The sequence below is a fragment of the Cyprinodon variegatus genome, unplaced genomic scaffold (assembly GCF_000732505.1).
Source record: "Cyprinodon variegatus isolate N-32 unplaced genomic scaffold, C_variegatus-1.0 Scaffold857, whole genome shotgun sequence".
NCBI classification, from domain to species: Eukaryota; Metazoa; Chordata; class Actinopteri; order Cyprinodontiformes; family Cyprinodontidae; genus Cyprinodon; species Cyprinodon variegatus.
The window spans coordinates 232,431-256,899 of NW_015151310.1; the positions used below are offsets into that span (position 1 = coordinate 232,431).

Here is a 24,469-nt window from a genome sequence, read left to right on the forward strand (position 1 = left end):
AAGATAGGAATAAAACAAAATACGTATGACATGTGTGCTACCTAAATAATATAATAATTTCTCAATCCAGGTGGCGCATTAGACCAGGGGCTCATCTCCTGTTTCCAAAATTCATCACAAACTGCTTGAGAAACCTTTTCTACTATGATAACTGGTGATAAAAAAATAATATTAAGATGTATATATAATTGTTTATATAATTATAAATAATAAGGTGTATTTCTGTTTAATAAGCGTTTATTCAGATAAACATGAATTCTGAACTGTAGGTCTACATAATAGGTCATGATGAACTGTTAACAGGCAGTAGCTTTGTGTCAGTCATTCCAAGCTCTATTTCTGGTTTTCCACCAGTCACTCACACAGGCATTGTAATGTCCCGTGAGGCTTGAGTAGCAGCAAGGGCTGCTGGGTAAGGTCAAGATGGGGAAAACATCACCAGTTATACTAGTTTTGTGTAAAAGAGGCTTGTTTATGTTGGTAGTCTGTTCATGCTAAGCTAACATTATGTTCTGGAGGTTGCAATTGTAAGTTTTAAATATCGCAAGAATGTTTCACCAGTTGAATATAAAGAAACAAGCATTCCCTCTCTCGTCGTGTTGAATAAGTAAAGAACTCTAACACTGGAACTTGATTTGAGTGTGAGTTACATATAAGTTGGCAAAAACAGTACAATATTCATATTCAGTAGTATAGAACCAGCTCCCAACCCAACTTTAAAAATAGCAGCATGTTAATGCCAACCCATCACTAATAAATATATAAATATATATAAATATGAATAGAAGACAAATATATATCAATATGAATAGAAGACAACAGAAACTCCAAACAAGGGTAGTAAGGCCCTTTTTCAGTAAAAATAGCACATTATGGGGGCCACGGCCTGGACCCAACAAGGGGAATTGCACTTTCAGGGGTCACATTTAGGTCTAAGATTTGATTGAGTTTAGGTTGGGGTTAGGGTTAGGAATTAACCCTTAATGGGTTAGGATAATGGATACGCTGTAGAAATGAAAGGAAGTCAATCCAAAGGCCCTGCAAAGATATTTCCAAACCTTATGAGGATCAACTGGCCTTGTGGGGACCAAAAATAGTGTTCCAATGTGGTGGACCACATTTTCTTTTTTGTAGTTATGGACAGATCAGATCAGATTAGAAAACAAAAATCTTAAATATCCTTTTATTTTATTTTATATTTTATTTTACGTGAAAATGTATGTTCTATTTTATGTGAACATTTTTGCAAATGTTCACATAAAATAGAAAATATGTTTCACTATAAAACAGATGACTGTATTGCAAATGAAAGCTTAATGGCAGAAAATAAAAGGCAAGAACAAATTATGTCAATATTAGTGTTTAGATTGCAATGTTGGCTGCAAAACAAATTTGTGCAAAATCATGATGTGAACTGAAATGTTGCATAATACAAAACTCAAATGTGAAATCATGAAAAGAGAAGCAACCATTGTTATGCACAACACCTTAGCAATGTTTACAGATTTATGCAAAACACATATAAACCCTTTTCAAATTGATAAAAACGCACCAAAAATGCCAAACTCAGATAAAAAGGAAGAGTTTTGTTCAGTGGGACAGCTCCAGGGTGGATGGAGTTCAGGTATTAGCAGAATGAAAAAAATAATCATTTGACTGGTTAAGACTGTAAGACAGTTAAGACAGTTCCTTTGTATTATGTGGAATGTGCATTCACCACTTGATATCTCAGCCCATGACAGCCAACGCATGTGGGAGTTATGATGAAATTCAAATGTCTCCTGTAATTATAGTTCCAATTTGTGTGTTTCTCTGGGAGCTCAGCTTTGACATCTGTGAGTCTTCTATTACAATCTCTCAAGGCATTTTGTGTATCAACATTAGTTGCTGATGGTGGGATTGTAAAAATAAGTGTGCGTGACCTAAATTTACCTGTTGAGCGTTTTGTGGAACTAATTTGGAGCAAAACTTGGATCATGTGTTGTAGAAAGTAAAAACACTTTTAAAAAGAAAGCTTTTAAACTCTTTAAAACCTATAAATCTAAATGATGGGTTTTTAAGGCCACAAAGCCCTCTCAGTGGATGATCCTTGACACTCTCAACATGTGCTCACCTCAAATAAATATAGGATTTGAAGTATCACGAACCTTGCCTAGAAAATTGTTTATAGGATTTATGCATGAATTCATCTTATAAAAGTGTGCACATACACACCTCCATGCAAACTTTTCTCTATGCATGACAAGTAGTTTTGAAATACTTCATGGTCTCCTCTGGGGCATAACAGAAAACCAAATGGTAATAATAGCAGCGGGTATCATCACTAAGCATTTAACATTGTCATTGGTCTACACACATTCAACTCATTCAAGTATTATTAAAATGCAATAAAATTATAGTACTATACAGTGCAAGGGGTAAAAGTCTATTTCAGCTGACATTGACCCATAAGAAGCTGTGTACATTTTCAGTCATCTGGGTCATGGCAACCACATCATAAAAAAGTTTAAAACAGTTTGAATCCCACCTGAAGGATAGGGACATTTATATGTCAGTAAGGCCAGAAGATTAACATGTGGGGTTCCTCAAGGCTCCATTCCGGGACCCCTTCTATTTACAATCTAGATGTTCCCCTTAGTTCAGATAATAGCAAACAACAAGATCAGTTACCATTGCTATGCAGACCACACACAGCTTTACATGACAGTGTCACCAGGTGACCATGAACCCCTCAGAGTATTGAGGAACAAATCATTATGTGGATGCACCACAATTTTCTACAACTGAATAAAAACAAAACAGAGGCTATAATCTCTGGACCAAAAGAGGAGAGATCCAGAGTTTGCTTAAAGCTTCAGCTACTACAGCTAGAAACCACCGATTATGGCTGAAATCTTGGTGTCCTGATGAACTCAGACCTGAACCTTCATAGGCACATAGGCAGTTACTACAGTAAGTCAGCATTTTATCACCTAAAGAACATTTCCACGATTAAAGGACTAATGTCCATGCAGGATCTAGAAAATGTATTCATGCATTTATCTTTAGTAGAATTGATTACTGCATTTGATTACTTTAAAGCTTTGCCTAAAAAGTCCATTCGACCGCTGCACCTAATCCAAAACTATGCTGCCTGTGTTCTCACTACAACTAAGAGTGTAGAACACATCAGCCCAGTTCTGAAGTCCTTCCACTGGCTCCTTGTAGCCCAGAGAATAGAATCCTTCTGTTAGTCTATAAATTACTAAAAAGGTCTCACTTAAGTCTTCTAGTTCAAGCCTACTCTGTGCACCCAGAACTAGAACCAAACACTGGGAAGCAGCATTTAGTTCTTATACTTATCTTGAGGAAACATGCAGAAGACTGTAAGTGTGCTTGAAAGCCTGAGCTCTTTTAAGTCAAAGTAAAAACCCCATTTGTGTTGAACTGGCTTTGGCTGTTAAAGTTAAACTGTTACAGTAAGTGAGGTAATGTTAGTTTACAGTTGTGGTATTATTTGTTTACTACCTGCTCTTATCATGTTTTTATCTTTATTTGCTTTTATTCTGCTTTTATTTTTACTCTATATTTATGTAAAGAACTTAGAATTGTCGTACTGAGTTGTGCTATACAAATGTACTTGCCTTGCCTTAATTTGCCATCTGAACCTTGATGAGAGTGATCACATAATTGTCTTTCAATGGATTTCAAATAGATTTGGATGTTTAGGAGCTCAAAACCCAATAGTGGGCAAAGTACTCAACAGTAGTACTTGAGTAAAAGTATTGATACTCATTGTCAAATCTTAATCAAGTACAAGTAAAGGTTACTTGGTAAAATATCTACTCCAGTTAAAGTACTGAATTTTGAGTGTTAAAGTGTTAAAAAGTACATGCATTTAAGTATTCAGAAATACAAATAAAATTTTCTAACATCAGTGCATTTCTGTATAATTTATTGAGTAATTTTAAAGAACCTTGTAACTCAGGAATCACCTGATGTATTGATGCATAGAACCTCCTGTTAAAAATTCTAATCCAGCCTGTAAAGAACTTCAGCATAAAAATACCACAAATAAAGGACAGATATATTTGATTATTGTTTCTTTTTTTTTTTTTTATCCAAAAGAAAACAAGAGTGTCTTCATTCTCCTCAAACTTTCACTATTGAAATTAGGTTTAAGGTTGAATCTATTACAACAAAGAAACTAAAGCTCTGCTTTGAGAACTCATCCTGCTGAACAACTTAGCCACATGGCAACTACTAACGCCTTAAAAAGGTATAAACTACAAATAATATCTGCCCTGAGTTTGTCACATTTGTGGAATGTTACGCAAATCTTTCAAACAGTGGTGTCCAAATTCAGTGCTAATGGCTGCTATCTTGCATGTTGAAATTTTATTTCAAGAAAGAAAATCAGCAAAAGCGGATTGCAAAAATAAGCTGAGCCAAAAGGAACAAGTAACTAGTAGATTCTTTGAAATTAATTTGGGGGGTGTTAGGGTTTTGATGATATCTCCCGGAAATTAGTTTTTGGCACTTGGGATGTCTGGAAACCTGTTTCAGAAGTTCACCATATCTACAAAAAGTGGAGTAAGTATTTATACAGGCTTTAAGGGCTCATTCACAAAGCAATTTTGGGAGGGTCCAGGAGCTCCGAATTTTCCATCTTTTTTTTTTCTGAGTTTTTACGACACTAGTGGCTCATGTTTTCGACAGCAGGCTGACAGGAAAGTGGGTATGAGAGAGGGGGGGAGACATGGTCTTCAAAAGCTGAATAAGCCTTTATAGATCTTCCTCTGAAGTACAAACAAGTAGTCAGAAGAGAGGGGACTGTAGTTTTGTTGGTAAGGAGTGCAGACTGTCCTTTTCTTTAGGAGTGTTGTATGGTTGGTTTGTTGGAGGTGTTCATAAGTGTTTCTCAAACCAGCAGAAGAAGCTGTTTTATTTGTCAGCCAGTCTGGGGATCATCACAGCAGGGGTGGGGCGTTGCCTCTGCAAGTTGGAGATTTTGTTTAGGATCCTCAAAATGCTGTTTTGATGGTGGAGAGGTTGCCTTTGACATCCTATTATAGCTTATTTAATCTGCACTGATATTTTGTCAATTTGCTCCCAGCCTGTTTATACAGGCGTTAGTCAAAGAACAGTTGTACATGTAAACTGGACTTTTTTATATGCAAGTTTTGTTGCATATACATCTGTTATTCTATATGAAACATGATTTGTAGGAATATAACTTTACAGAAACCAGTATTATGTTACAGTTTCAGATAGCCATGTCAAAGCAGCAGAAAAAAATAGAGGTAGACTGAAAATTCTCTGCCAATTTCTGGAGATAAGACATATCCAATCCTATATCTGTAAAAGAACTGAAGCTAGAATCTTAAAAGGGCTGAGGAAAGATTCAGATGTCCTGGCTATAATGAAACCTATTTTTGTAAAGGAGTAAAACCTGAGAAGCAAAGGATATGTCAATTGTATGTCAGAGAATATAGTGTCTGCTTTATCAGGCTCCCTAAACTTTTGTATATTTCACAAATGTAAGAAGTGTACAGTTGGTCTGCTTTAGAGGAAGCAGTCTTTTTGATTAGCATGCTTTTTTTGTGATATAACAACCTGTTTTTCTCTCTGTAAAGAGAAAGAAAACAGAGCAGCTTTTCTGTCTTCTGCAAATAGAGGTTTAGTAGTTTATTTGATCATTATAGTAATTATTATTAAAATCAAATTGCCCTGCTTTATGAGTTTTACAGAGGAGCAAGAAAGAGCCAGAACAGACAAAAGTAGGGGTTACTGGATTAAAATAAATACATGTTTATTTTAAATTTTAACCTGTGTCAATTATATGTTGGCAGTATTATGGAAAACTTTGAACAAATTAGGAATACATTAGACAATGTACCAAAAGTACAGTAAGTACAATAAGTGACGTAAAATAATGTTTGTATGAAATGTGCTATGTACGTAAATAGCTTGTCTTATGTCAAAAACAAAAACAAATAAACATGAAAAAAAATCACGTTTGTTTCACATATAATTTGACTATTTACCTAGCCCCTTTTTTCTTTAGTGTTCAGTGTTGCTTTTTTCCGTCTTTTGTGCAAATTGTACTTGACTTCTACTTAGGAGTATTTAATGGCAAAAAAGGCCATACATAATCATTATTATACACTGTTACCAAGTCATTCTGTTGCTTGATGTAGGGCTTATTCAGAACATTTTGTCTATGTGTTTTACCTTTAGACATACACAAAATTCTGATCCGTCTATGTCCCTTAATCACGTTTTTATCCGTCCTTCTATCGATACCCTCTTGTCCTTGCTGTGTTACGGTGGCACTGGTGCCTATATCCAGCTGGCATTGAGCGAGAGCTTGGGTACACCCAAGAAAGGTCTGCAGTCCATCAATTCGGAGACACACAGGACAAACAACCATGCACAAACACACTCATATCTAATTTAGAGAGAACTATTAATCTAACGGTCATGTTTTAGACTGCGGGATGAAGGTGGAATCCTGTGGGAGATCCAAAAGGTCCATGGGGAAAATATACAAATTCTATTTGGTAAGCTTCAAGTCCCTAGGATTCAAATCTTGCAGTTTCTTACACAAGGCAGCTTTCAGCACTTTTTCCTCAAAAATCACTGAGCTGATGCAAAATCATTAAATTGACAAACATATAAAGTGAATGAAATAAAGGTGAATCAACATTGACTTGAATGAATTACCTAGGAAAATAATTAGAGTAATCTTCTCCCGAGGCCCAGACACTGGTGGTGGAATAAGTAAGAGGGTGAGTGGAACTGATCATAATCTGAGAGTGAGGGAGGAGATGGGGTGGAGGTGGGTGAAAGTTTGCTTGTGTGTGGGAGAGAGAAGCTAGACCAGGAGCTAAATGAAGGGGATCTTGAAAGATGTCTGGGTTCAGAGGAGGTGTGGTCCTGGGATGAATGGCTTAAGCTGGAAGAACAAAAACTAATCACTCTATAAGTCAGGGGTAGGGAAATCCAGTTCCAGAGACCGGGTATCTTGCAACTTTTAGACGTGCCTTTGGTTCAACGCACCTGAATCAAGTAATTTGATGGTTGAGAGGACTCTAGAGGAACTGACCAGCCATTTGTTTCAGGAACTCAGCCATTTGATTCAGGTGCATTGAACCAAGAATGGATCAAAAAGATGCAGGGTACACAGGAATATGTGATACAAAAAGCCATGGAAACAATCTGGGAACTTGTAAGGGTAAGAACACCAAGCACTATGTTGTGTCTTTAGTTTGCAACTGAAGGGATGGTGCAATTCAAAAGATACATGGTGTCATGTAAAAAATAATATGAAATGCAACTACTAAAATAACTTCTAAACACATCAGCCAGGAAGCTTAAGAGTAGGAATACATGGATCATCCAGGTAAACAATGACTCTATGGTTGTGTCCTAACGTCCACCCAAATCATTTTATAGGGCACTATATAGTGCTTGTGGCTTTTTAGGTGAGTGTCCAAACATCTAATGGATGCAAAAGTAGTGGACTCAAAATTTCCCATGGTGCATCTTGAAAAGAAGTGATCGTCGGTCACTAGATAAGCAGATATATCCAAGATTGCTTTGGAGCAAAACGTAGTGATCATCTGTCTGAATGGTCAGTTAACTAAGTCCACCATATAGTCCCTGCTCTATATAATGATTGAGGGATTGAGACTTAGGGGTTAAGGCAGACGTTCAAACAGTCTGTGTACAACTAAATTGATCACAAATTATGTGAACTAAACCAAGTTCTATGTTCTAGAATGGATATCGCAAAATTGGGTTTACCTCAGGGTGAACTTCCTACGAAAAGGTGAAGCTTGTGAAAGGATAATTAAAAAACGTTATTTTCAAAGCCATTCTTTTTAAAACGGCAGATCTAATTAATATCAAATTATCCTAAGTCAAGTAAACATATCTTCATTGTAGCTGAATAACAACGATTTTGCCAGAACAGTATCTGGTAGTGAAACACCTTTACAACAAGTGATATTCAGTGAAATATTAAAAATGACACTTGAGTAACCTTTAAAAATACAACTAATTAACCAAAAAATGTAGCAGACAGAGATAAAGTCCTCACGTGTATTTAGTATTCTTCTAATATAGTTAGCCCTTCAATTATTTTTCTTCCTATTTGAACAAGAGAACCTGAGGGGGAGTTTTCACAGGCATGAATTATTCATGTGGATTAACTTACCAATTGTCAGATTTTTACTGCTGGACAGAAAAAAAAAGAATACTTCATTGAAATCACTCCTAAACTCAAAGCCTGTCTTCTATACAGTTCATTTGACACTGTAGCCATTTTTGCTCATTATTTCTGTGTGGCCCTCCGTCCCTCCAACTCTATCTCACTCCTATCTTTCGTGCTCACTCGACCATGAGACGAGAGGATGACTCGTGGTGTGCTGTAAATTTCATCTTTGTCAAGCCAATCACTTCTGGCTGCAGCTCAAGGGGGGACATCTGCTTGTGGGAGGGAATTTAGTCTTTGGTCGATGACTGCTTTACCGTCAGCAAAAACAGTCTGTCTATGAAAGACAAAGGTAACTGTTAGTGGCTGCAATATTAACAGTCACTCCAACACCATATGAGTGTAGGTCTGAAGTCTGAGCATATACGCTGACTTTTCAAGTGAAATGCTTTCTTTTGCACTCTATTGAGACGCCTGGGGGGTTCCTTGCTCAATCTAACAGAATGGACAAATAACATTACTGATCTGTGCTTAGTGCATTAACGTAAAGGTTGCTGTATCTTTTCCACCCATGCCTCAGGCAGATGTACTTAACTCTAAATAGCCAATTTGCTATTGTTAACAACATGCCACACTCCACCCTCAGGATAACACTATGAACAAAAGGGCAACAAATAGCTCCTATTTCAAGAGGGCAGGTTATTACAGGGCATTAAACCAGGGCCCACACAGACATTGTTAGTGGGCACTTAACCATCTGTACACAAACCACCAGTGGAACGCATCTGAACATTAGTCATAAAGCCACACCTCATCTCCATATTGACCTCCATGAAAAGAAGTGTCCTTTCTAGCCCATTCAAGCATACAGGCAGCATTCATAAAACCCTTCCCCACTTTAAACCATGACCCCCAAGAGAGACGTGCTGTCACAAAGTGTTCTGGGCCGCAGAGAAAACCTGACTGTGGAATATCAAAAGCTCCCATCTGTCCACTACTCTCTTCACTCTCCTAGTTTTCCCCACTCTGATGTCACGTGAAGGGCATGTCCTGCAAGGCCAATGATTTAGTCTGACTGAGGACTCCAGAAAATGAACAGGTCACCCTAGAGTCCCACTGTCTGACGGGCAATAAAGCTTGTCATTGAAGTGTGAGCAGAATGCAACAAGTCCACTGCGATGTCATTTAGATGAGAAACAAAGTGAACTAAGAATTATATTCAAAGAATACACTAAGAATGTGTCAAGAATTTAGATGGAAAATGATTTATAAGCCATAGTAATGTATCCACTAAGATAACGCCATGGATGCCTTTGTAAAATATGATGTGAAGACAGTTTTCGCATTAGTCAAAATGAGTATGTGAAATACACAGCCTTATCTGGACTGTACTGTGAGTTTTAAGAACCTAAGTAAGTAAAAAAGGGATGGGGGAGATCTGCTCCATCAAAAGGAAGCTGAAATGTGTACAGCTTTTTTTATTTCAAAACACATTGCAAATATCCAATGATCTTCTCTCATTATTAAGAGTAATTACCTAATAAAACCTAAGAAAAAACCCCAAAGTAATGCATAATTATACAATGGAATAAAATGACTCATGGTTAACACAAGATTAAATTTAAGGCATGTATTTGTATACAAATAAATAGTTAACAATGAACATCATGATACCAAGGGACAGTTAGGAATAAAGTTGTGAAGAAATTTAAAGAAGGATTTTTATTAATTAAAAGAATATCCAAAATTTAAACATCTTACTGAGATGTTTAATTAATCTTTCTTAGAAATGTAAAGACTATGCTAAATCGAAAACCTAAGAGGATATTAACCTCCGACTAAACTTACACACAAGCAAAGAAGAGGAATGAACAGTAGAGTAAAAATGAAAGCCATTATTAAAAGTAATCCACAAGAAGATCCACTTATTTTATTGTATGGGAAATGGCAAACACTGAGAAGAGGGTTGTCTGAATGTAACTTTTTATGCTACAGTATTTCCAAAATGCCATGTCTGGCAGAAAACCAACTTAAAGAAATACCCAGAATACAACATCACTCTGTCTAGATACTTTTCTTAATCAGGGCTAGAGAAGCAAGTCCCAGTTAATGCAACATACTGACAAGGGTACCCCTCAAGTCAGTATTTGACCCGCAGGGTAAATGACAGTGTATCACGGGACACGCAACAAAAAACGTTTAAGTTTAGCCTGCAAAGTTACTATGGTAGCTTTAGAACTGTATGGTGACATGAATACTACTGTTTCTTTAGGTTTAGGGGTTAGGGTAATGTATGGGTTAGTAGTACGCTTTTACTTCAAAGCTCATGGAAACAGTGTTTGAAGTTCCTGCTACAGCCTATCATGAACACCGCATGTCAGTTACTGATGAGAGGGGTCTTCTCATCACGTCAGTATCTGACGCGCGGAGGGACTTGACCAAGTGTCAATATCTGACGAGTTCAGAGTGAAACTGTATTGGATGATAGGAAGATATATCATGCATAGATAAATGGTGGAAGAAAACTCTGTCTGTAAAAGACTAGTGACCAGAGTGGAGGTGCAACTTCCAGCGGAACAGCTGCCACAAACATACAACCAGTAGTTAAGATGAATGGCTTAGATCTGAAAAACTCAAGTTGATAACAGTGATGCCCATACATACAACTCTGTCCTGCATTGTTTAGGTGTTTTCTTGCTGTCAAAAACCTGACATATAAATGAGTAATTATTATTCATCTGAGGCACTTGATGACTACTGAGGAGGTCATGCAGTTGAATTGAACTTGATATGACAGAACAGAGACACTTCTACAACAGTATAGGGCGGAACTAAATGAGTACCATGGTTAGGAACCACTATGTTGGAATGGTTCAGTCCAAGTCTAGACCAATGGAGAGCGTTACATCCAATAGAATAGCACTGACAAGCACTATAATTTGTGATGATGTACCAATGACCGAGGAAGAGCTATTTTTGCAAAATGGAAGAATATTCTAGAAAGTGTTGTTTCTAGGAGGTAAGAATGGAAGCTGATTGAATGCATGCCACACTTCTGAGATTAATATGAAACAAAAAAAAAATAAATAAACACATTTATTGCCACTATTATGCACCACCAAGTTTTGGTGTAGCACATAAATATAACTGTCCCAATGAATGAATGCTGCCTTTACTAACTGGTTTATAAATAGAAATCATGCGTCGGGCATAGAATGATATAAGTAATTTTACCTGGTTCTTCAAATCCAACTTGGGACATGGACGTCCACCATTAAACGCTTTCTCCCTGAGCCATTTGGATCTCATTTTCAGCCCACTCCCACAGGAGGAACTGCAGGCTGTCCAGGAAGACCATTCACTGAGTTTACAGTCGAGGGGGCAAGGAATATGACAAATCTCGACGATGTGGCCTAAAATTGAACATTGGGAGAACAATGAGACCTGATTTAGAGCAAGAATAGTAGGAGACAAAGGAAAGATGAATGGAAAAAAGGAAAAGACACAAAAATAGAAGGTGGGATACAGAAAACTAAAAATACGTGTTTTTCCAGATTTTTATTTTTTGTTTTCATTCATTATCAGTTCATATTATATTCAAATTAAGGTCAATATTTCCCAGACCCTAGAATCTTGTTCCCTATATTATTAGTATCTCAGTGAACACATATTAACACAGATAGTTTAATAAACAACATGCCTAGCTGGAACTAGCAGACTTTGATATTGACTCATCATTTGGAAAAGAAAAAAAAAGGATACCTTCAATGAAAGAAAAAAACAAAACAACATAAGCATTAATATTTTCAATAAATTTATACCTGAATCTGTACAGAGTGTTGGGTTAACCAGGTGTCCTTGCTGGTCAATGCAAGCCACAGCTCTGTAGCGAAGACCTTGGCCACACTCCTTTACCTCTTGGTGCTTCATCCAGCCCTGCAGCGAAACTGGAGAATTTGGAAGGATGCACGCAGACCAATTCCCAACTGGCTGAGATAAAAACTGATTACAGGGACAAGTCTCGTTCTCTTCCAGCGGGTACAAATCCTCATTCAGGCAATGCTCCTTCTTTTTGCTACGGCCTAAGCAGAAGACAAACAAAGCAATGAAAATCTATGAAAATAAGGCCAACATTAACACTTGAATTGAGTAAGAAAACATTGTCCCTTGTAGAAAAAGAGGGTAGAATGTTGAATGCATTAACATTTCATTTATTTTCGAGTTACGTAGCATGCATTGATAAATAGGTAGGAAACAGATTTTCAACTGGGAAAAACAATGATAAAACTGAAATTAAATATTTACAACAATTTAAATTACAACAACTTGTGTTGCTAATTTATTTATACTCATACATTGTTAATCTTACTGAGTGGGCAGCTGAGACTAGAATACACATTAGCAACTTATTGAGCATGAATTGTTGATTTAAAGTATTGCCACTGTGGTGAATATATGATCCCAAATGGTTCAACAACTTCTTCCTAACTAATATTTCCACAATTCCCCCCCCCCACCAGTTGTATATAATTGGAAAATACTCACTATGTTGGCAATCACTTAATCAACAATTGCATCTGACTCTACCAATTCCTAAATTTAACCACATCTTACAGTACTATATCTATCAAAACATTTCAGGGCTACACTTCATGTTTGTTTGAGAAATCTTAACAAAACACTAAAAAGAAAAAACAATTGCATCAGCATCTAAAAAAAAAGAGAGATTTGTTTGATTAAGTCGCTGTTAAATGTCCATCAAATTGGATTTGAGTTGTTTTTTTCTGTAATTAGACAGATGTTTAAGTGTATGTGTGTTATTTATTTTTTCTATGTGAATAAAGCTATTTTAGTCTCTCATAACACAGCAAGAGGTTTTTCAGTTTATTCATTTATCAACTTTGCTGAAATCCGTATTGCCTGAAACTTTATTTTGCGCAGGAGAGGCAGAATAAATGCATTCCAAATCAGTTTAAAGTGCATCATAATCAGCTGAAAGAAAGCATGTCTTCATTTTGTGTGATCCCTAAATAACCTGAGGGAATGACTGGTTTTGTACAAAAGCATTTTAAGTTTTAATTTTCAATTTATGTTCAGGCCCCAAAAGGCACATCTCTGCTTCTTTTTGTTTTATCACTATATTAGAAAAAGTCGGAACTACAGATTCTAAAAGAAATACTGGTCTATTTTCATTTTTCTGTTACTGATCATTTTTTATTTTTGTCATGGGAGTAGTTTTTTTTTTCTGTCAAAAAAAATCACACTTAATGAAAATTTGGAGATCTGACATATTTCACAATAGGCAAAAAAAAGAAAAATCAAAGACAGTAGATAGATTTGGTTTGAATTAATATTTTTGGTGCCTGTTCCTCTCTTCTTTTTCATCTCTGCCACAAGGAGCAGTCACTCTTTAATAGTTAATATCATCAAAGTTTTCATTGTGAGTAGTGATTTGGGGACCACTATGATCTACTAGTCTTGGATTACTGCATGCTTTTACATACAGTAATACATTAGGGCAGCTGTCTACATGCAAACAATATTTGCCCTTCATGCTCTCTTTTCATTCAAGCTATATGAAGATGTTGATTATAATTTCCTTGAACAACATTTCACTAGCTCTCATGGTCAAAAGTACCAGTAAAAGTATCAAACTGGGCTTCCTGGTCAACCAAGAAGAGACATTCATTGATGACTTTCATGCCACTCCATGCTGATTTTTAAAAAAAACATTGACCAAATATTGAGAATATATATTTGCATAGTAAATAAACACTTTTGATAGGGTTTGCATCTTATAATGGGATAGGTTTTTATTAGTATTGTGCAACATTCAATGCTTTTGGGACCCTGCTTTTTGCTGTTCTTTTAAACTTAGTTTTGATAAATAAAATGTATAAAACTGCACATTTGTTTTAAAATGTATTTGACCTTTTTCAAATTTTCATCTGTCTTTTCTTTTTTTTATTACACTGAAATGTGTTGCCATCAAATACATTTTAAATATTTCAATATTTCACAAAGTTCTGTGCTAAACAATTAATAAATAAAAAAAATTAAAAACTACTGTATGTAATGGGATGCACTACTTCTAAAATGTTAAACTGTTGTCTCAAGAGGTTAAAGAATATTTTATAAGGGATTATCAAGATGTTTTTATAGTTTGGATTGTGTGATTAGCCTTTTACTGTAGTTTCTTTTAATAGAGTTCAAAAGAGTTCCTTGGAACTATTATGGGTGACTTTTTTGTCTCTTCCTGATTTTTAAATCATAAACCGACCTCCAGTAAAGCAAACAAGGCCTGTTTAGCTTTATGCTGCACACTGCAAGTCTTGATGCTTATGATTTTTTTCTGAACTCCAACTATTTATATCGTGTTTTTGTGGATTAGTGAGTGCAATTCTGAAGAGAAGTCCATATGAATAAATAGTCACATCCATGATGTTAAGGTGAAAGTCCAATGAAATATAACATGACCGTTCTGGCTGCAGATACTGGGATACATATCTGATATAGTACAGTATGTCAATGATGGCTTTATACACTTTCACAAATAGAAAGGACATTAATTATTTTCCTTAATAACTTCTGTAGGAGCCATGTTTAAGAATATATTTTATTTTAGTTCCCATATCTATCCCCAAAATAAACCTTTTGTTTGATTAAAGGATAATGATGAAAAGACAAATTGTGTATTTTGAGATGGCTCTGCATTAGAGTTTGGAAATGCAATTGTATAACAACAATCAGAATGTTAAATGGAACACGTAACCAACAAATTGTGGAATTGAGATTATTTGAGGCTGCGTAAACGTATTGACCTCTTCCTTAGATGGCTGCACACAGATAAATGTTCAGACAGGAAACTGATTCTTTGGAACCTTTTTATTGACTTAGCCATGGATTTTAAAGGAAATTATAATGGATTATCCTGAAAAATAATTGTAAGATTAGCCACGTCAGAACAAAGTGTTGCTTGCTTGTATAATTGTCAGTAAAGCAATCATCTCAATGCCTGCAGAAGGAGGTTCTTCTTCCTTATTTGTTCTTGTCTGGGTCTTAAAGACCAACTGCCCTTTATGCTTTTAATGTGTCCCTGCTTAAACACAAACAAATTAATTTGATGGGTCATTAACAGAAGTCAGCGCAACTAGATGACCTGCTGGGGAGATAATTTAATCATTCAGCTCTTTCAGACAAGAATGTTTTTATTTTGTTTGCCCTTTCTATGTGGGTTGTTTTTTGCTGTCAGCATTTACACTAGAAAATAAATGAAGGAATTAACAAACCAGCAGTGATTCTCAGCTGGTACTGAAGCCCATTAGAGGCACACTTGAAGTATATTTATACCGGCTGCTACAACATAAATGACTCCACTGGCTCAAGGGTATCCTTCTCTCATGAAACACATAAGAAATGTACATCAACACAATCCCATTTAAAGATTTTTGTGATAAATGACTCCATGTTAGAGCGATTATAAAAACATGTAGGCCAACTAATCAACCAATCATTAGAATGTAAAGCAGTTAGAAATGAACAAAAGGATTTCATTGGAATCAATCAAGAAAATGGTACACACAAGTCTACAGCACCATATTATGTAACAGCACAGTACAAGCACTGAAAAAATCTCATTACTAAACAGAATATTTTCCATAAATTAACTGGAAGAGAAGACAGAATTGGTTATGGGTTATCAAGAGAAGGGCAGTAAGAATACTGGAGTTGCAGCAAATTCTTCTGAGTGCAGATTTTGTTTTGCATGTGACAACAAGGTCTTATATTATCCATATATCTGGATTGAGGATGACGATTAAGATAATTTTCTTCCCAAGAAAACATAAAGCTCTGGCTAATGTCACCCTTTATGTTGTGTCAATTGATGCAACAATAAACTTAAAAAATTAGCCAGTCTGACCCAGAACCTGTGGTTTTAGTCTACTTTTGTGGAATAGCCCAGTTAGCGTTTAAAACTTAGAATAACAGAGCATATGTTGGGTTGTTTATAAATTATTGTTGAAAAGAGATTCCCTCACAATCTGACATAATTTAAGGATATTTCTAGGGAAGAATGGGCAAAAGATTTCCAGTCAGGTTGTGGGATATGGATAGACTTGTAACAATTAAAACTGATTGTTGAAACTAAATAAACAGATAGGTGAAAAATGTTCTTATTACTTTAGGCCTTTTTTTCGCTTTTCACTTAGTTTTTCACTGTTAGTTTTCAGTGGAACTGCAAATGATACAGTACATGTCACATTAAAGATGGTAAAAGTTCTAAAAGAATATTCCAAGATCTATTATTGTCCTTTCCTATTTCCAGAGATGACTCGTTTTTAAATCCACAATAAAGTAGGGGGAAAAAACACAGTAACATGAAAATATTGTAACATAAAACATGCTTTGCTTTGTTTGAAAGTATTTTAACACAAATATATGTTGAACTAGAACTCTGCATTGCTGCATTTTTTGCCTTAGGATCTACAGAATAAAACTCTTATAAATGCATAAAGATGACAGATACACTGGTTTATATTAATAAACATTCTTTGTTCAGTGACACACCGGGTCTTTAGGGCATTGTTAAGAAAACATTCAGCTGTCAACTCCACTTCATGTACTTGTCAATATTAGGTGAATAATTAATTTGACCCTGCCCTCTTGAAAGGTCTTTAGAGCAACAAAATTATGTAACTGGCTCGAATGGACTCCGAAACATCACAATATTTTTGCCATACTGCCCTTTGTTTTTGTCATATTGTAATCATACATTGCTAGTCTCAAAACCCTCCCTCACAAACATGCCAAGGGGGAAAAACATAAAAACATTTGTCCCAGTGTAACAATAAACTAAACTCGAAATATTTAAGTGTATCTTTGGTAAAGATTTCAAAACAAAGAAATTTATAAATATCAGGTGATATCTTTGTTTCGTTCTGATCAAGTCAAAGATATATTTTGTTATATTTTTCTTCATCGGATTCCTGTAAAACAAGAGTAATTATTTAAAGTTGTACCTCTCAGTCATTAAAACTTGAATAAATATTTTTTCTTTATTTGTTTCTTTATTAATGGAATCCCCATTAGCGTAGAGTGCTTTGGCTATTCTTCACAGGGTCCGAAAAAAGAAAAAAAGAAAATACATAAGGAATAAAAACAAAATCATGCGCCTATGTACATATGATCAAGCGTTGTTTACATTCCATTCTGCAACGAAGATCTAAATGCTCTGTACTCTCTCATTACTGCACTCTTAAAGTGAAGGTTTACATCATTCCTGACGTTTTTAAAAGTAGAACGGGAGACAAGGATCGTATCGTTCTTAGAGACGCAATCTAGGCAATATCTTACAAGATCTTTACTCCTTAGGTTTTTCTTAGAATTTCAACAGAAAAAGGTTACTTACAAAGCTCCCTAGCCATAAGAGAGCTCCTAAAGTGGAACAACCAATATGGAGATTAGATAAACCTTATCAATCTCATCGGGAGAGATTAATTTAAGCAGGTGGATTAAAGGCACATGTATAGCAAAATAATTTTAAAGAGGATAAATAAAGAACAGAGCAAATTGTGAATAATCATTAATAAAAAACTAACAATGCTAAAAACAATATAGGAAGGGTTCTGAGAGAGCAAAAAATGTTTAAATATGATTGGTAAATGTCACAGAAAAATATACGTATAACACAAAACAGCTCTAGTACAGGTGTATGATGTAAAGAGGTGAGTTTGCTGTATTTTACATGATAATTCATAACCCAAATGGTCATCTAGAAATTATCTTGTCCAATGACATCTCCTCTCTGGCTTTTTTTTTATTGTGGCCCACATTTTTTTCTCACTTTAAAGGCTTGTGTGTAAAAGCAGAAAAACTGATGCATCTGCTCTGAAATGCACCTCAAACTCTGCCTGTGCACCGTGATCTGGGGACCAATTTACCTTTCAAGACTCCTCTATTCATCTACCAAAAATGTGCTGAAAAAAGCACTGCTTCTCTGCCCAATTCGTTTTTTCCCGTATTTTCTTTTGTCATTACATTTTGATTTGCCAAATACAACCGCCTGAATCATTCAGGCTATCATAGTAAAACGTCAACAGGTGAGTGCACATTAAATGTAATGAGCAAAATGATAAGTCAGTCGAGTGAGAAAAAAAAAACGTAAGCGAATCAAAATAACATTGAGGATGTAAATAAGGTATACATTTGCTTAATTTCATTATCATGAGACACATTTCTTAATCCATGTCTGAATCACTCAATTTTCTCCACTAGAAGAACATATTTTTTATTTCCTGTATCAACCAATCACAAATCTTAGAGACAGTGTCACGCCTAGCAGCAGGATCAACCACACCACATCACTGTAACAGAATTTTCTGTTCCATCGTTGTTTAAAGTTAGTCTAAAAAACTATCACTCTTAAGATTAGACTCCTTAGGAGGATTTTTATGGTATGCTAGGTGCATACATTTTCACCTGAGATTTCTGAAACTTAGTGTTAAGTTGGACAATTAGAATAAGACATTTGCTCCTAAAACATGTATGTATGTATGTATGTATGTATGCATGTATATCTATCTTGATAGTTAAGCCCAGCAGCTTTTTGTGGTGTGTCTCAAGTCCAACACACCTTAATCCAAGAACTACTACAAGAACGACAGCAGGACAGTTCAGAAGAGAATGAGAGGCATCATCACAAGATAACTAATGGAAACACAAGTTTCTTTTAAGACTGACATTAGTATTCACTGAAAATCATGCAAACCTTACTGTACACACTAAAGGTTTAAACATGGCATATGTCCTGCTTTTCAGAGCAGAAGAAATTGAACTACATTAAAATATAATATTAAAGGACATCACATCTGCACATCTGTCAAAAGATATACATAATTCAAAGGCTTGATATTTCTATCTGAATGTGATGCGAGACCAGTCAAATCACTTTAGCAACAAAATGTTTGTTTTTGTGTACTGTATATTGATATAACATTAGGGTCACCAAGGAGTCAGGTGAATAGGATAATCAATAGGATACAACTTTGACACAAACTTTAGAAGATATAGATATATTTATAGAAATGTTTTCATCATGTAATTGGAACACTTTGGAACATATAACGCCTTGCGATGGACTGGTGACCTGTTCAGGGGGTACCCCGCCTCTCGCCCATAGACAAATGGAGATAGGCAATAGCAACCCTCGCAATCCCAATTGGGGTAAGCATGACGGAAAATGGATGGATTGATTCTTGGATGGAACACATAATCTAGTTTAGCATTTTGTTGAACAAGAAACGTTGTCCTCTTATGAAGGAAATACGGATGGTCAAAAGCTATACTGTATGCTCTGACAATTGAATTGTATTTTTCAGTTCTATATAGCCAACATAGCATCCTACACATTTTTATTAATTCCTTTTTCAAGTTTAAGTCACAATCTGGAAAAACAAAGTCTATTACAGCTTAGAGGCTACTGGCACAATTAATAGCACTCTAAGATTTGAGAAAGAAGTCATGGCTTTGAATTTTAGGGCATGCTCTTTTGGTAAGACCCAGACAAGGAATAAGCAGGAGAAAATGGATGGATCTTTTGGTAAGGAAATTGCAGATGGTTTACAAGAAGTAGAATAGATAATGCCTTCTAATTATATTGATACTTAGCAATCTGTCAGGGACCCATGTTTGAAAAAACAAGTTTGATCTTTTTTTTTGACTATTTCAAAATCAATCAAAATGTCATTCAATTTATGTTTTTTCTAGTTTTTCTTTTTCTGATGCTATAGTAAAGCTTTTGGAAATCATCAATTTCATTTTGGAAAACAGTTAATAAATCCATGTATGTTTGATCCTGCTGTTTTACCAGCCTCATGTCGGGGGGTGGTGGCCTAGTGGTTATGGCATTTCGCTTGGATCCCAGAGGTTATGAGCTCGAGCCCCACACCCACGGACTGCCTGTCTGGGTCCCTGAGCAAGACCCTTAAACCCACACTGCTCCCCGGGCACTGCACAATGGCAGCCCATTGCTACCCAAGAGGATGGATTAAATTCAGAGTGAATTTTTAACTGGGGGGTTGTTAGGGCATTGCGCTTGGATCCCAGAGGTTCTGAATTCAAGCCCCACTCCGACAAACTGCCATGCTGGGTCCCTGAGCAAAACTCTTAAGTTCCACACTGCTCCCCAGGCAATGTACAATGGCAGCCCACTGCCCCCTAAAGGGATGGGTTAAATGCAGAGATAGAATTCCGTTGCTTTGTACTTGTGACAAATGTAATGACAATAAAGTTGAATTTTAAAATTCTAAATTCTTTCTATGCCACACTCTGATCAGAAGATAACACTAAGTTCAAAGATAACCATCTAAAGCATCTGGCTTGTCAATAGAGAAACCTTTCTTGATTCCCAATCGGACTTATTTAAATCTGGGGACAGACTGCATGACTTTTCCAGTCTTTACTGTTTCGATAAGGCTAGGAGTTTACTCTAACAGACTGGTTTCAACAGCTTTTTTCTCAACTGAAACACTGAGGATCATAGACTTTTGCATCTGCTGAGGGATAACAGGCTTATGGGATTTGTCAAATCCTCATTTTTGTATCAAACTGGCAAGGGTGACAGTTTGAAGGGTAAATAAACATGCCAGTAGGTGAAGATATTCTCAGAATTCAGACTATATTTCTTTCCAAGTCCCTTATAAAAATAAAGCGGTTCAATTTTAATTGTGTTATGTTTAACTTGCATGTAGATTTTTTTAAACAATTATTAATATTTGGATGGTACCAACGTCTATAAATTTGTTTTTTTTTTTTTTATGTCAGATTGTTTGTAGGTTTTTGACTGAGGTTAAAAAGCAGGTTTAATTTTAAAAGCACTTTAATTATAACTTTGGTTATTAGGATACCAATATAACGTTTGGACTGAGTTGCCTACATTTAAATGTTAAACTTATGAAAATTACTTCATTCTTATAGACTAATTTGCTCAGACATGTCACCTCTTCAAATTAAGCAACAACTCAACCAATTAGATTAATAAATTACTAACATCAGTTAATTGAAGAAAATTTTTGAAGAGAGAGAGAAGACAGACCGGATTGTGCTGGGTTCTCAAGAGATTGCTGCATAAGCATAAAAGATTGCAAATTCACTAACAAAGATTCAACCTTATAGCTAAAACAAGTTTGGCAATGCCAAAGGTGTACGTGTCGCTCAAAGAATTCCAGTCCCTAAGGCAGGGGTCTCAAACTGTAGTCTTCGAGGCACAAGTCCTGCAACTTTTAGGTCCTTCTCTGTTTCAGCACAACTGACTCTAATATGTGCTCATTTGTAGAGCTCTGTATAGGTTGTTACCATGCTAGTTAGGTTTGGTTGATAGGCCAGTTAATTAAGTTGTGTAGGGCAAAGTACACTTCAAAGAGTTGCAGGATACCAGCCCTTGAAGATTTGTTTCAGACTACAGCCTTAAGGGAATTGCTGGAGTGTCTCTGTAGAATTATTCCTACCTCCTGTTATTATTACTTAATTACCTTGACCATTGAGGTTATGTTTTTAGTTGAGTTTGTGTGTGTGTACAGTATGTCTGTCTGTCTGCCTGTGTACAGGATAACTTGAAAAGTTATGAATGGGTTTTACTGAAATTTTTACTGAGGGTTTGCATCAGTCTAAGGAATCATCCATTTAATTTTGGCGGTGATCCAAAACGGATGGATGCATTTTTTTTTTTTTTTTTAAGAATTCTTTAACATTATTTGGTGAACAAGCGGTTCCCCTTTAGACCAGAGAATGGCAGCAGTGACTATTGACAGCCTCAGCATCGGACTGCATCAGTCCAGTGTTTTAATATTATACTGAGGAAAAAACACAGGAGAGGTGAATGAAGCCTCACACAAAGTCTTGATCTGCTAATCAAATAAGAAAGCAGAATGCAGAGTGAATGAGGAAGGAGAGTGCAGAACAGACATCATAGGCTGCAGACACACTGTGTGCCTTATTTATAAACCTATGAAAGGATTTTAAGTAAATTATTACAGAAGATGCCCCTCATGCTAAGGAAAAATTCATAAAAATTTGGTAATGATCCAGATAAAGTCAGATTTTTGCCTATATCTAGGTGTAAGTTACAATATGGGGCAAAATTTGTTGCTTGGCGGAGGTCTGCGGTCTAATTAGTGATTATCATCAAGTTTTACTTTAAGAGATTTCAAATTTAAGGTTTTGCTCTTTGAGCTTCAGCCTAATTTAGATAGCATCAAAGTTTCAAAGTGGAGGGAACAAACCAAAAAATCATGATTAACAGGGTTTTTGCAAATAGGCACCTGCATGTATGATTAAAAAGGAAACAATGATTAGATGGTAGGTGAAGTTTATCCAAATTTCATAACTTGAAAGTAAAAGCACAACTCTCTCTATTCCAGCTTGATGAGTCTCTCTGGTTTCCCATTTTGCTTTTACAGTCGTTCCCTGTTAATATCATTGTGAAAGTTTAATAACTGCTATAGCCTAGATTTTTTCTTTTTTTAATTAATAGGTCATAAAATGATATGGGTCCTTTAAACTTTATTTTCTGATACATAATTTAAAAATGTCTTAAGACCCTAAGGTAGTGGGATCAAAACAGAAAGCCACCTACCTTTCCTAGCATAAAAAAACTAAAAAGCAAAAAAAGAAAACAAAATCTAAGCACAATAAAGCATACAAACCCCTATAACTCTATAATATCCATGGCTATGAAATATACAAAGATTTTCTTGACCTTCATGTTTACTTTTAGAGCAACACTGTTTCGTGTATTGCTCTAAATGGAAACAGATTCAACATTAACTACTTCACAAACAAAGAACAGATGGAATTATATTGTTTGCTTGCTGATACAGTGTTTAAATGGAGATTGTTATGGACTGGCTCCGAGGTTAAAAAGAACATCCTGTATCCATAAAAAACAAACAGTAAAACCTTTAATGAATTGAAATCCCCAGTGAATATACTAATTATAATATGAAAGTGACAATCAAAGTAATTACTCTGTGTACTGTAAAATCTGTTTGCCCTGATCCAAAAGGAGAGAAAGAGAAGTAAAAATATAAAACAGTAAAAGAACTGAACTCTTGCTCTTCTCACGCAGTCATATTTGTTTCATGGGACCAGGGTGTTCTCATCCTCTTGAGTTTGCAGTAACTGAGATGCCCATCTGTTTCTGAAGTGGTTCTGATTGCAAACATTCCTCCCAGAGTGAGAATCCACTGCTGTCACACCGCAATCCACTAACAATCTGTTCAATCTACACCACTGCTGGTGGTTGATTGAAAAGTGCCACTGCGACATTAGTTCACTTCGACAAGGACATCGGCAGCAACCGTGTTTCTTCAGGCATTCCTAACAGCTCTTTAAAATCATCAATTTCAGGCTCATTTTGAAACCATATCATATCTTATCATTTCTTTCTGAAATTACTCAGGTTTCTTCAGCTAATGTACAACACACCTGGACTTGTGCAGAGTGTTCTGTTTAACTTTAGCAGGTAAGTGTTGATAAACCACATATGAAAGAGAAATATGGGAAATGTTTACTGATTTTATTTTGGAAACTGAGGCCATGATGAATCCAAAAAATGTATTTAGCAAGATTAGCATTACTTTTATATTTTTTGATACTCAAGCAGAAGTAGAAAGTAGTCACTCTAGAATGTACTCAACTAAAAGTAAAGTAGGAACTTTGTGAAATAGCTTCTCAAGCACTGAGTATGCTATGAAATCAGATGTTTAAGCTTTTGTCATCAGACAGACAAATTTGAGCAAATTATATAATTCTGATGTACAAAATAAAACAATAAGAATAAAAATAAATGACATGGTTACAAAATAATCCATATGAATATAGTATGTATGAGATATGAATATATATCAATATAAATCAAAACTTGGGATCAATATTAATACTCTATTCAAATTATATCATTGATATGCAGAGCATATCATTATCAATATTATACAATATTATACAGTAAACTTCTGACACACAGAAGAGGACAGAGAGGGTGTGACCCATTGAAAGACCTGATCTTCATAGACTAGGTCTTTCAAAGAACTCAAAAACAGTGAGGGATGAAGGTGATCTGATGTTAATTGGGACAGTCAAGTCTTCAGATTATATATGTATATACACTACCGTTCAAAAGTTTGGGGTCACATTGAAATGTCCTTATTTTTGAAGGAAAAGCACTGCACTTTTCAATTAAGATAACTTTAAACTTTAAAGAAATACACCCTATAC

General features: G+C 35.7%; 1 protein-coding gene across 1 annotated transcript in view; it reads right to left on the bottom strand.

Moving 5' to 3' along the window:
- The window catches only part of thsd7b (thrombospondin type 1 domain containing 7B), a gene marked incomplete at its 5' end in the record, with an annotated part of 157,412 nt that overhangs the window by 54,208 nt on the left and 78,735 nt on the right, over positions 1 to 24,469 (bottom strand). Inside the window, 2 exons of the mRNA XM_015397359.1 lie at positions 11,432 to 11,610; positions 12,019 to 12,279. Coding sequence (XP_015252845.1) covers positions 11,432 to 11,610; positions 12,019 to 12,279 — 440 coding nt within the window. The remainder of the gene's footprint in view (positions 1 to 11,431; positions 11,611 to 12,018; positions 12,280 to 24,469) is intronic.